At 44.4% G+C, this 13,902-nt stretch overlaps 3 protein-coding genes across 5 annotated transcripts; 2 read left to right on the top strand and 1 right to left on the bottom strand.

Annotated features, from left to right (window-relative positions):
- Positions 1-649: 649 nt before the first annotated feature.
- Positions 650-6,326, bottom strand: LOC100843950 (mitochondrial thiamine diphosphate carrier 2). Of its 3 annotated transcripts, none has more exons than XR_731039.3 (8): positions 6,081-6,326; positions 4,886-5,002; positions 3,616-3,727; positions 3,256-3,383; positions 2,672-2,824; positions 2,197-2,334; positions 1,274-1,662; positions 650-1,077 (listed from the first exon to the last, which is right to left on the bottom strand). XR_731039.3 is itself a non-coding variant. In XM_003564972.4 (8 exons), exons 1-8 carry the CDS (start codon positions 6,204-6,206, stop codon positions 1,050-1,052), a joined length of 999 nt encoding a protein of 332 aa, XP_003565020.1. In that variant the 5' UTR covers positions 6,207-6,325; the 3' UTR covers positions 650-1,049. The 3 variants fall into 3 exon arrangements, 2 of the variants coding, with proteins under 2 accessions (XP_003565020.1, XP_010232787.1); XM_003564972.4 differs by having other exon boundaries at positions 1,466-1,662; positions 6,081-6,325; XM_010234485.3 differs by having other exon boundaries at positions 1,466-1,662; positions 4,894-5,002; positions 6,081-6,218.
- Positions 6,327-9,193: 2,867 nt separating this feature from the next.
- On the top strand, positions 9,194-10,897 carry LOC100843446 (protein SRC2). The gene has a single exon (XM_003564971.4). The coding sequence runs from the start codon at positions 9,343-9,345 to the stop codon at positions 10,444-10,446; it is 1,104 nt and encodes a 367-aa protein (XP_003565019.1). The 5' UTR covers positions 9,194-9,342; the 3' UTR covers positions 10,447-10,897.
- Positions 10,477-12,996, top strand: LOC104582941. Its single transcript, XM_014898669.2, has 3 exons — positions 10,477-10,489; positions 12,000-12,181; positions 12,266-12,996. Exons 1-3 carry the CDS (start codon positions 10,477-10,479, stop codon positions 12,947-12,949), a joined length of 879 nt encoding a protein of 292 aa, XP_014754155.1. The 3' UTR covers positions 12,950-12,996.
- The last annotated feature ends 906 nt before the right edge of the window (positions 12,997-13,902 follow it).

Here is a 13,902-nt window from a genome sequence, read left to right as displayed (position 1 = left end):
TTATATCAGTTAGTACTTACTTTACTTACAGTTCTGACTTCTGCTGGCAGCCTGCTACGACAGCAGATTTTAAGCTCTTTTCTTTTTTGAGGATTTAATTGAACAGGAGAAGTCGGTGACATTATTTTGGGAGGACTATCTTTAAAAAAAAAGAATTGTGAGGACTTTAACTTTTTTTTACGTTGCCTCTGGTTTTCTCGTTTTGAGATGTGTCACTGTGTTAGAAATTAGAAGAACGAGTTAACCGGGCGATGAGAAATCGTGTGCCACCACCAACTTCAGAAATGGCATGGTGGTCGCATGGCTATAAAAATGCTACTTCCTCCCATCAGAGTTACTTGTATTTTTTACTACATATAAATACATCTATATTTAGGTAAATTTGAGACAAGGCTATTCATACATTCGCTGCGCAGTGACGTGAACTGGAGACTACAACGTTCCCCGTCTCACGCGAGCCATCGCATCGCAGAAGTTGCTGACGGGTGCACTCAAACAGAACACAAGTCGGCACAGCATGGCCGGGATTGCTGTACCCGTGGTAATTCTTTTAAGTAAAGATTATGTCGATAAACCAATGCAAACAAATGTGTACTAAATGGCTTCCATAGTAGAAACTGGCGCGAAGCACGCTAAGCAGAAACATTACTGATACATAGAAGAAGCACCGGTACTCATTAATCGGTGAAATGCAAGCGCATAAGACTTGAGGGTACAGTAATCATATCCTAACAAAAATGCCTGCTGTTCTTGACATGTACCAACAAGCTCTATGTGTCAGTTTTACTTGGCCTCACTGTTATACAGCTCAACAAATGCACCATTAGGCAATGGGGGCAAAAAAAAAGGTAGAGAAATGGCAAAATAACTGCATGCACTCTATTGTAGGGCTTTACAGGTATCAACTCTCAAGGAATAACTGTCTGCACTTCTCCTTTGACCTTGCGGTCCCGAAAAAACAACTCTCGATGATGGTCATAGTGCAGACACTTGTTATCATGGCATCTCAAATGCCTCCTATCTCAATGCCTCCTTTATCCAACAAGAACTCACTCGATTCCAGCCGTGCTAGCTATCCTGCAAACGAATTTCAGGTTCAATAACTCGCAAACGTACAATGATGCATATCTAAGAAAACTGTACAGCATGTTCTGTTAAAAAGGAACAGGTGTGCCTATCTGAGTAGAAATACTGGACAAATGCTTAATCATCGATTCGGCTGCTTATTTTGGTTAACCTAAGTTATCCTTCAAATTCCACGAAAGAAGCTTACAAGCATAAATCATCCAGCTGGTTTTGTAGGCTCCCCAAATCTTGAATTGACTGCAAGATCCAAAGGAACTGCAGCCTCTTCCAGACATAAATCCATTTACTAATACAAATGTGGAGGACTTCGGACAAAACAAAAATAATCGAGAGAGAAATATGCTGCAAGGAGATCTTTCACGTGAGTATTGACTCTAACCAGTCTGAGATGTATTCATATGCCACAAATGTCACAGCTCCAGCAGGAGCCGATTTCACCACAGATGGGAAAAGCCCTTTATAAAGGCCTCCAACCCCCTCCTTTACAACAATCTCTTTTAGAGCATGGTACATGCCCTGGTACGTGCTACTCTCAATCCGCGCCCCATACCTTGGATGGCGTTTTAATCCTTCAATCTGTGAATGATGGAACAAATATTACCCTCGCATGCATCCAAAATAATTTATGAGAAAACGTAGCCAGATTAATATATAAAGGACTCAGCAGCACATCATGACTGTATTCAAGTAATTTATAGCCACATCTCAATACACTGCTAAATTGACCAAGTGCTGACTTGAGCGAGCACCCGTCAATTTGCTGTTACCAAGGCTAGTGATATAATAAGTTAAAAGAGAAGAGTTTGGTTCTGAGGTCTACAACAAGTTAGCACATACATATTGACACAAAACATGCCCCTGAGAAAAATAGGGAGAATAAGAATTTAGATATTCTGACAAAGACATATGCTTAGCCCAACTTCATTGGAAGTTAGGTTTTCAATGCAGATCGTGAAGCGGGTTAAGTGATTCAATGCATGAAGCTCAATATTGAAGTTATTTATGATCAATTTTTAACTGTCATAATATAGCTCAAGATTCTTTTTATCAGAATTTATGATGAAACAAGTGGATGGAAAATCAGTAAAATTTCAAGGCGAGATTGGTTACCTGGAATCTTTTCTTAACAACATCAAGTGGGTGACACGCAGCTTTTGAAAATGTTCCAGCTGCAAATCCACAAAGAAATAACTGGAAGCTTGATGCTGAGTCGTCCTCCTCACTTCCATATCTGTATCTATTCCATGACTGCACGGAAAAGGGTGCACACAGGGAAGCTTAAGCATAACCAATATTCACAGGAACCTATACCAATCAAAAGTTAAGAGCCAAAAACATGTTTCCTATCCAGCATGGTGGACAAAAACTGTCACATCGCCAGTAGTTTCTCATTGCCACTATAAACTCTAGGTTTTAAAATGTACACTCCATGTGCCTCAAAAACCCCATTTTTAGAATGGTTATCAAAGTAAGATAAGAGACAACACTGCCTAATATGATTATGGGACCTGATCATCTATAAAAAACCTCCAAGTCATCATGTTAGGTACATGTACAAATGTGAGCTTATTAGTTTAGCATTTACCATCATCGAACGTTTGAAAGTGTCATATGAGCCAAACTGCAGGCCAGCATATGGTATGATTTCAACAAGAGTTGGAGTTAGACCAGCATAAAGCCCTCGAACACCACGAGTTTGAATTATATCAACAAGTGCAGACCGCATATTGGGGTAAACCTATATAGAGAAAACAAAGTACAAATCTGTGAATCAGCAAAAAAAAATTAGTATGATATGATAAGAATTGTTAAGAATATCATCCAAGCAGTCTTGTCCAAGCAGTAGACATTTGACAGAAGTGAATAAAAAAGAAGCTTGAGCTGCATTACAAAACCAAAAACGTGCAACAGTCATCTGTATTGAAAATGAAACTGAATGTTACATTAAGGAAAAGAACTGATTCAACTTCAAGCATGATTGAATGATGATAATTCCATGTCATCAGTAAAGTGAGTACTGAGTACTGCAAGCACTCCAAAGTAAATAAAGATGACCAAGAATCTAACTACAGTTTTGCAAAACCAATCCAGTGGCACCATAAGTTCGTAACAAGTATTCACACATCGAAGAACCAAAATGTTGGAAACCGGAGATAATATTGGATTTACCTTTGGTTCACCCTGTGATGCAAGAATAGTTCTGAGAAGGTCAAATGGATATGACCCTACTGTTGCTGCACATCCTGCCAGAGCCCCGCTTACGTAGGATAAGTATGGACTTAAGTGCAGATGATCCTCTGGGAAGAGATAATAGATCAGATAAGGACTACAGCGATGCAAGACAGTATAATAAAAAGCTTAATTCTGAAACATGGATACGAATATTTTTATCATTGCATTGAGATGAATTGCACAAAGTGTGGAAAAAAGAAAAGACCAGCCAAGTGTTTCCAATAAAATAAGATTCAAGGGTGACCTCTGTAATTCATATTTCAATCTAGACCATTGAGCCAAGCTGAAACGGCATACCTGTTCTTGATGAACCAGATGCAAATGTTTTTAGCTTGTGTAGAACAGTGAACTGTATAGCTGTATATGGCATATACATAAACAAGGCCGGAACATTTCCTCTCCAGAATCCCTGAAAGATCACCCAATGACATCAAACAGAGAGCACGAACAAAGCCAAGGTAGATGAACTAAAGAAGTACAGGGGCGAAAAAGAAGCAAAGCAGATATCAGAATAGAAATATGTTCCTGAATATACTCAAAAAATAGTTCTGAAAAGAAAGCAGCCAATGACATCTCCTAATACAAGGAAAAAAAATCTTAAGTCTTAACACTATGTTCAGGTACAACAAGCCATTTGATATATTGGTGGAGAAGAGTATCCCAGTAATATATGTAGCTGCCTTTTTTTTCATTTGTTTTAGGTAACAGACATTGAGATATATGATATTTTATCTACTTCATTGTGCCAAGAGATAGACCCATAATGGCTTAGTCATTTTTTATAGAAATGCTCAGTTTGAGAGACAACCTATTGTTGTTTATACAACAAGGGATGGAGGGATTATTAGTCATTTGAATTGCTAGTATCAATTGTATGTAAATTGTGCTCATCATTCTGTAATATTTTTGCTGTAATATTAAGAATATGAAGACTATACCAAATTCAGGTCCTACCAAAAATCAGATCATCCACTAAATCTAGGGTTGTATAAGCTCAATAGTCGATACTTCCACGACTTGAAACTCAAGATTTGATGATAATAGAGTGCAACGTTCCAGACTGACTATGGGACCGGACTATCCTCACCAAAGAGCCATTGGACTGCAAATATCCGACATGAGTACATCCCTTACTGGAGTAACTGGACTCAGGCAAGAACTACGAAGTATACCAGAAATTAGGATAAGCAAGTTGACAAAAGGTGTACAGATGGGGTGGTTATTTACACAACAGTGCATTATATATCTCTGGATCATACTGAGCAACTAACTATGGTGTAATGAGACTCAGGATTGGCAGACAGTCCAAACTTACTAGATAACGTTAGCAGAATATACAGCTAACATGAGTGTAACGGTCACCTCTGACATGCTTTCGTGTCTGGCTTGGCTTTACGGCGTGATAAAATTCAGTAATTCACAGAAGAAACCTCACATCTATCTATTAAAGCTGGTATTTAGCATGATAAAATCACATAATGTCAGCATGCAATCTCTTGATCAACAGTGGATGCACAGTTCTGTCTAAATAGCATGAGTTGAGAAATGTTTGAAGAAAAGCAGATACCGGCAAACCTTCCTCTCGGAGAATATCTTTAGTTGCTTGCATAAGTCCAGTGTACTTGGAAGGTCCATAGACATCCCTCCGAAGTGCACCCCACGAGGCTGTGGGCTCTAATTGAACCTGCAGGAGACATTGAGGAAGCTCTGAATATCCAAAAGAATGTGGAAAATATTCTGCCACAGTTATGCGATTTAAGACTGATATTTAGAGAAAGAAGTCCTCAACATAGTGGAGAAGACATGTGGAAAATATTCTGCCACATAACGTGTGTAATCATTAATGTCACTAACTAAAGTAAATTTCATTCTCAAGAAGCTCATCAATGTTTGTAATAATGTTGTGGAACAAAAAAAATTGTTGATGTAATATTGAGCATTTACATATAGGTCAAAAGCCATGATAAATAGATAGATATTTGCATCATCAAGGGCTGACAAACCACAAATGGGAAGTAATAAAAAGTGAGAGCAAGAATGGATAAATCCAGAGCACAAAACAGGAGGAAGATCATAGGTATCAACAAGGGTTAATACAGCAGTTATAACGCGACATTTTCCTTCCAGAGAAATCCTAAGTGCAAGCAATATCGTCATTAGATAAGTTAAGCATATAGCAGTTTAGCAAAGTATGCTACCAGAAATACTGATTGAAACAGTATCTCCAGCCATCAAAATTCATCATGAGGCCATGATAAAAAAAATTGTTAGGATCAAACTAAGTTAATGCTCAAGGCTCCAATACATCATGGTAATAAATAGTTATGTGCAGGTAAGCTAAACAACCAAAAATTGCATCTATAAATCCAAATAACACTAACATTATTCGAAATTACTCCCACCCTACTAGCTAAATTAAGGGCATGTGCTTCTCATCCCTTCAAAGGTATCGCGAAATCCATTTCCAGCTTCCATCGAACCAGATAGCTTCCCCACGATCAAGCAACAAACACACACACACCTCCCTCATACTCCTCAACCCCAATTTCCTGCAGATGAACAATGCAATCGCAAATCCACGGGGATAGCAGCCATCCAGCACACACACAATCCCCGCGACCACCAGCCAAACAAAATTTCTCACAAATAAACCAAATCGGCAATCGCCCGACCTTATAAACTGTAGCTACGGCTACGAATTGAGCAAAGGACGGGCCAGTACGGAGTAATAATAGCTGGGATTCTGTGGGGGTCGGGGTGACCTGGAAGCGGATTTTGATGACGTCGAGGGGGGAGGTGACGGTGCGGGAGATGCCCCCGGAGATGGCGCCCGCGAGCGTGTCCACCATCGCCCGCCGCATCTGCGACGGCTCCTCCGCCGCGCCCATGGCGGCGGCGGCGCGCGAGGCGACGAGGCGGAAAGGGGCCGGGGTGCCGCGGCTCGTGGCTCCTGGGAGCGAGGCGGTCAGGTCTGGCTCTCTGGCTCTTCCGCTCTTGTGCGGGGGCGGGGGACGCTGGGAGGTGTGGTTCGTGCTCCGTTTTGTCTAACATAAAGGCGGATTTTACCGGCGAGGCGCCAACCTGTCGTGTCTGTCGAGTCGCGCTCGGGCTCAAAAGAAGAAAAAGAAAAGAAAAGAAATGCTAGCTCCCTCGCTTCGTTTGCGTCCCCATGCATGTCTGGACCGGGGCACGTTTTTCTTCTCGGTTTCTCGTTTTGACCTCTTTATTTCGGGTCTTTTTTTTCTTCTTCTTATTACGTTGCGATGGCTATGTTTTTTCTTTTTGAGAAACAACCTGAGCCGTTGTGGAAGGAACCGCTGGTCACTCTAGAACGTTGAGTGACACCTAAAAACGCGTTAAGCAAATGATCCTGGGAAGGAAGATGAACAATCGTCATGGATAGGATCATCCGCGGAGGAAAGGTTATGTCACGGCCAAAGTCATTCCACGGGTGCAAAAGAATACAGATCGTCCAGACAAGATACGCTCCGATGGTGATAACTAGCCTAGTGCTCTGAGAGAAGGGACATGCTTGATGATCCCATACTGATGCTAAGTTTCTGCTATTTTCCAAATCTCAATGCACCATATCGTCTCAAATTCTCTTAAGACCCGCAACTAATCATTGTTGGTGGAGTGATTATGTCAACCTACACACTTAAGGGACAAGAGTATGGTTTTGTTAGGTGGCTAGCTAGTTTTTTTTTAATAAAAAAAACACATGCCACTCTAGAATTTTGGAGTAGTTTTGCACAATTATACACAACCCACGTCAACGGCATAATATAGAAATCACGGATACATGTTGTTTTGCCATATTTCAGGCATCATATCAAGTTGCTCGCAGATAATCTTTCCGGATTTGCTATATCTAAGTCGTCTGACTTTTAGTCAGAGACAAGTCCATTGAACGATTTCTCAACCATTGGATATGCTTTATGCTTTAAGATTCGGAACGAACAATGTAAAGAGGAGAGTGGAATGGCTTCCAAATACCAATCCAACAGCTTCGATTTTTGTTGACTCAAATTTAAGCCTTTTGCTTAAAATCAAGCGCCCGAGATATAACCACACCCTATTTTTTCAACACAACAAATGTTACCGCCAGAAGAAAGAAACACAGAGCTAAAAATGCATAAGTAATCGTCAATTACCATCATCGCTGATATTTCTACGAAGCGGCATCGCCTTTTTCAAAAAAATCGCTCGAGGGCATCATGACTCAAGAAGTCAAACTTTCTACAGAACAACTTCGAAGACAACAATATTACCGGGATGAGCACGTAGCTAGACTTTAGTTTGATTTATGTACGTTGGGAAAGAAACTATCCCCATCAAAGCATCATAGAACGCAACCTTTTTAAAAAGAGAAAAGTACCTTTTTCATCCCTCAACTTGTCGAAAAATTCATTTCTCGTCCCTCAAAACCAATTCGTACTTTTTTCATACCTCAACTTTCAAAACCGAACATTTTTAGTCCTTAAAGCTATCCGAAGCGGTTTGTCTAGCCACGTGTCCGGTTTGCACTTAATCCCGTGACCGTTGAGGCTGTTGAAATTGGCCGTCGTTGTGCTTTGGATCTCGTCCAGGCACTATTTGTACTTCTCCTCCATCTGCATCAGCCATATCTTGATTGAAAAAAAATAAGTTAAAAAACTACGCGAAAACCAGACACGTAGCTAGGAAAACCACTTTGGATGTACTGAGGGGCTAAAAATGTCCGGTTTTGAAAATTGTGGGACGAAAAAAGTACGAAATTTTTTTGAGCGACGAAAAACGAACTTTCCGACAAGTTGAGGGACGAAGTACTTTTCTCTTTTTAAAAGCGACTAACATTATTTGGTGTCTCTATGAAACTTTTATAACAGAGGTCAACTCCAACAGGTGGATCTTGCTCCAGTAATGGATTGGCGGTCAACGGCACCTTTGTCATGCGATTGTCATCAACGGTCGGTCTGCCATGAGCCCATGAGCAAACAAGAGTTAGATCCACCCTAAGTATCAGCTGGGCCGTCGTTGGGTAATTATTTGCACAGTTACAGTTCCACTACTCGAAAGAAAAGGGGTCTTGTTTCCTTTCGGCAAGGTCCAAAAGCAAAATAGTTGGACCTACGTAGCACGACGAGGATTATTTGGGTTTCCTTTCCGCTTTCTTCCTCGATGCAAAGAGGAACCTCTCAAAATGCTCAGTGCGTGCGCACAACGGATGGAGAAGCAGCGTTCTGCCCGCGTGGAGGAGGAGAGGGGTCACGCGTCTCCGGCCGGCTCTTCCATTTCCTTCCATCACTTTTCGGAGTAGTTTTCTTTTCTCTAGAGACAGAGCAGTCCATTCCGACGATTCCTAGAATACTAGAATAAACAAACCTTCGCCTACCGCCGTCCGCCGCCACTCGCGACGGCCCAGATTCGCCGGGAAGCATCGCCCACACGGTGTACGTCGTCAATGCCCCGGAAAATCTCCTCCACTCGCGGAAAAAGATGTCGCACCGGAAGACGTCGTCCGTTGAGGCTCACTGACGCGTGGACCCTACTGACGTGACTAGACCGCGCACGGCGCAGAAGATTCGCACGCAAAGAGCCGCCGCGTAGGGCAACCGAAGTCATAGCACAACTCCCCTGACACATGGGACCCATATCGTACGCGGGGACCACGTGTCATACATGCTGAGAACCGCTAGTCAAGTTATCCTCCACGTGTCGCTACCGCCTGAGGATGACGCGCATTCGAGAAGGACCCGGACTCTGTCTCTACACAGCTCACTGACACGCCGGGCCAAGAGAAACGAGTCCCACGGATCAGTCTGATGGATCAAGCAAGCGCGTGGGAGAAATATCCGCGCAACCCCCCCTTGGGTTCTCCCGTCCTTATATAATCCGTGGAACTTGTTTCGTCCAAACAATCTCGCAAGTCTTCGAATTCACAGCAATCCAGATCTGTTCTTGACCTGATCAGAAAACCCAAATCGCCGTCTTCTCCCCCTCCCACCACCAATTCGCCAGGGAGATCTTCCAGCAGTCGACGCCATGGCGCAGAGGGCGCTGGAGCTGACCCTGATATCGGGGAAGGATCTCAAGGACGTGAACCTGCTCTCCAAGATGGAGGTCTACGCCGTCGTCTCGCTCTCCGGCGACCCGCGCTCGCGGCAGCGCGTCGCCGCCGACCGCGCGGGGGGGCGCAACCCGACCTGGAACGCCACGCTGCGGTTCACCGTCCCGGCCAACGCCGCGGGGTCGCTCCACGTCCTCCTCCGCGCCGAGCGCGCGTTCGGCGACCGCGACGTCGGCGAGGTCCACATCCCGCTCTCCGAGCTCCTCTCCGGCGCCCCCGAGGGCCCCGTCCCCGTCAAGTTCGTCGCATACCAGGTCCGTAAGATGGGATCCGGCAAGCCCCAGGGTGTGTTGAATTTTTCGTACAAGCTCGGCGAGGTCACCCAGGCCGCCGCCTATGCTGGTGGCGCTGGTCAGGCCGGGTACGCGCAGCCTCAATCAGCGTACCCGCCGGCGGCCGCCTACCCGCCTCACTCAGGGTACCCGCCAGCAGCCAAGGCCGACGCCTACCCTCCTCCATCCGCCTACCCACCGGCAGGCAAAGCAGATGCCTACCCGCCTCCATCCGCCTACCCACCGGCGGCGAAAGCTGATGGGGCAGCCGCGGCTTACCCGCCTCCCTCGGGCTACCCACCAGCTGGGAAGGCAGGTGAGTCATCCACGGCTTACCCTCCACCGTCGGGCTACCCGCCCGCGGGAAAGCCGGCGAAGGCGGGGGAGCCAGTCACCGCCTACCCCGCGGCAGCCGGACCCAGCACAGGCGCTCCTTACGGAGCCCCGCCGCCGCAGTACGGCTACGGGTACCCAGCCCAGCAGCCGGCCGGGTACGGCTACCCGCCCGCGCCGCCGCAAGGCGGGTACGGCTACGGGTACCCGCCGCAGCAGCCGCAGTACGGAGGGTACCAGCAGCAAGCCGTGAAGCCGCCGAAGAAGAGCGGCATGGGGATGGGCCTCGGCGCCGGTCTGCTCGGAGGCGCGCTCGGCGGGCTCCTCATCGGCGACATGATCTCCGACTCGTCGTCCGGGTACGACGCCGGATACGACGCAGGGTTCGACGATGGCGGCGGCTTCGATTTCTAGATCCTACGAACGTTCGGAAGATCAGACGCGATGGAGATTCGCAGTTCGCTTCGTTATTTGTTCCGTTTTGGTTCAGTTTTTTCGCCATTTCTGCTCGAACCGTGATAATACTGTGATGTAAATACGAGTAGGAGTTTGCAAACTACTACTACTGTCAAGCCCTTCGAAGACAGATAGTACTATGAAAAGCTATATCTGGTTTTGCACTTCCAACTTGAAATGTTCTGATTTGATCCATTTATTCGCGCTTATTTGGTTGGTGTGAGATGAATTCTGAGGTGTACAGTACAGACAGCTGACTGAAGAATGCCATGGGCGTTATAAAGTTGCTCGACAGCTTATTTGTAGTGTATGGCAGTGCTGTTCCAGGACTTTGCACGATGCTACTGTCAAGCCCTTGATGTACTCCGTAGTTCTATTATGAACAGCTGTTTGTTTTACTCCAACTTAATGTGGTCCCTCTGTTGTGTCTGCTTGATCAATTCACGCTTCCAGAATTTTCAGTGTTTTGATGTTGTCTGTGGTATGAATTCCGACGAACTGGCTGATCACTGATGTGTCTGCACGTTCGTTCCGTTTGCACCTTGTCGCTGCTCTGCTGTTAAACGACTTTTTGCATAAACGATGAGACAAATCTTTTTTGGGTGCTAATCTATACTTGGAGATTTGTAGAAACGACAATTAAGCTTATAGGAGGGCGTTGACATTCATTACGTATACGTCTGACTTCCGTTGGTCTTTGCTCGTGCAGATCGCAACTTCAAGTACACGTCTGACTTTCTTTGGTCGCGCCCGTGCAGAGCGCAGACTGCACATCGCAACTTCTCGCTCTGGTCTTTGCAAAAATATTCATGACTGATTCGAGGAGCATGCTACCTCAGTCATAAAAAGGATGTCTCAAATTTTTCAAAATATGGATATATCTGACATGTTTTAGCGTCTAGATACATTCAAATTTAAACAAATTTCAGACATCTTTTTCGGAACGGAGGTAGTAGTATAAATGAGCGGATAAACTGAAATAAAACCCGGCAAATAGGGCATCTCCAAGGGTAAGCCTCCATTTGTACTTCTCATTTGTCCATTTGAGGGGTCTTTGGACTAGAAAATATCAAGTTGTCCAATGGCAATTCTCATTTATTTCTTCATGAGTTTTTGACACGTGAGCCAAAAAGACAAGTGGACAAATTTTGGATGAGTTTTGCACAAATGGGGAGTCCTCATACTCTTCCCAAATTTGGGAAAAAATGGGAGTGTGGACCACTTTTGGACAAATGGAGGTTCCAATTGGATCGTGTATTTTGTTCTTGGACTCTCGTATGGACAGATTTGGACAAATGGGAAGAATTTTGGGGTTCTTGGAGATGTCCTAAGAGCCTGATACAACGAAAAGTTACAACATAATTCTTCAGAGTCAAAATGGATCCGTCATTCGTATATCTTTGATCAAAAGGAGGTTCAAAATCTGAATGAAACGTAGACTTATTTTTTGAGCGAATAATGAAACGCAGAGACCGAGAGAGCACTTCGACATTTTTTTTTGAGAGGATGAGAGCACTTGACTTGTGCACTTCCGCATTTCGACTCCTACGGCCCAGGTAAAAAAGCCCAGGCGCCTATCATCTCTTGCCGCCTCCGCCGCGGCGCATACGAACCCTCGATCGCCGGCGCACATCCACCCAACGCCCGCCGCTCTGGCCATTCCTCGGTTCGCAGTTCGCACACCCAGCAATTGGTAGATCCTCTCTCCCCTCACGCTCCCCTGATCTTTGATGGGATTAATCTGTAACAACTTTTCCTCTTCCGTTCCGATCCGCAGATTGCCCCCTCCCCTCAAAATTGGCTCCAGGGACTGCAATGGCGCGGGGCTCCAGGAAGAAGAAGAAGGGCCTGGAGGGTTGCCCGGTCTCCAAGCTCCCCGACGACGTGCTCGTCGACATCATCCGCCGCGTGCCCTACAAGATGCAGCCTTTCAAGTGCTGTTTTCTTTAATGCGACCCTGCATTTGGCTGCCTTTGAGGATTTGGTAGTAGCCGTTGACGTGGAAGGAAATAATTGGCGGCTTATTGATAATCCATTTCATAGGAGTATTACTGTGCCACCACACTATGATGACCCTAGAATTGATATTTTCCTATCACAGGGGCAGTTGTATTTTGCAGCTTGTACCGCTGGTTCTGATGGTGAATTATCAGTCTGGGCTCTTGAGGACTACAATAGCGCAAAATGGACCTTGAAGCACAATGTCAAATGCTCACAACTGTTAGGAATAAACTATAGAGCATATGAATACAATTTTATCTCATTCCACCCGGAGCGCAATACGATATTCATAGTTTGTGGTGACAAGAACACACTGATTTCCTATGAAATGGATTGCAGAGAGTCGTGTTTTATATATGAATTTGGATCTGATCATCAGCTTGGCTTGTACGGGAACGGCATGTCTCGTTATTTTCAATATGTTCCCTTGTTCACCGCGTCATTGGAAGATGGAAATTAAACGAGTAAAAGTCCTACTTGCATAATGCAGCTGCACAATTGTCTTGAGTATGAGCAAACAGTTACTCTGGGTTGATCTTCATGAAGTTGTGATAGTTTATATACAGTATGTTGGTGCTCCAGTGCACTCATGTACGTGATTTTATGCAGCTAGTTATTGCAGTTAACTTGGTAACTCATATAAGCAGACCATGTAGCTGTAACACCCTAGCTAGCACTTAACAATGGATACTATATTTGTTTTTTCGAGGCCATTATGAATGTCATTAGTATCTAGATTCTTGTTGCTGTTTGTGAGTAAATTTCTTCATTGCTATTTCTGGATTCAAATTTTGTGCTTTGTCCTTTTCTTCTTGGCATTTCGAGTCCTGGTAGTACATGGATCTCCTTTTGCTGTCACGCTTGAATGTCCGGATCCATATTTGAACAATATGGCATGGAAGCTTTTACTTGTTTCCTGTCAATGATAAAATGATCTATACACAAGGTATTTTTTCCTTCCAATTGGATAACCTGTCAAGTTTTGGAAGTTCAAGCTGGATTTATGTTATTTCTATATACAAAATGATTCATTTATTCCAGTACATTATACTCCCTCCGTCCCGAATTAACTGGCTCGATTTGTATAGGAATCTATACATATCCACGTCAGTTAATTTGGGACGGAGGGAGTATTTCACATTTGTTGTGAATGTTGGCTTCCGCCTGAGGTAGGAGACTTTTGATAGCAGCTGACTTTTTGTTACTGTCTGTGGGGTTTAAACAACTATGATTCTTGTTACGCCGATCAACAATTCTGTCATTAGTTAAAAATATGCAATTATACTTCTTTAATTCATAACTTTAGCTCTTCTATAAGTGACACATTAGGCCTTCAAGGATGTTTCAGTTCAGGCTTGAGTAAGCAGCGGCAGTGAAGTTTTTGGCTAGTCTTTTGTTCTGCCTGTGAGCTAC

Source organism: Brachypodium distachyon, chromosome 2 (assembly GCF_000005505.3).
Source record: "Brachypodium distachyon strain Bd21 chromosome 2, Brachypodium_distachyon_v3.0, whole genome shotgun sequence".
NCBI lineage: Eukaryota > Viridiplantae > Streptophyta > Magnoliopsida > Poales > Poaceae > Brachypodium > Brachypodium distachyon.
The sequence above is the reverse complement of the archived record's forward strand: the minus strand, read 5'-3'. Positions and strand labels throughout refer to the sequence as shown.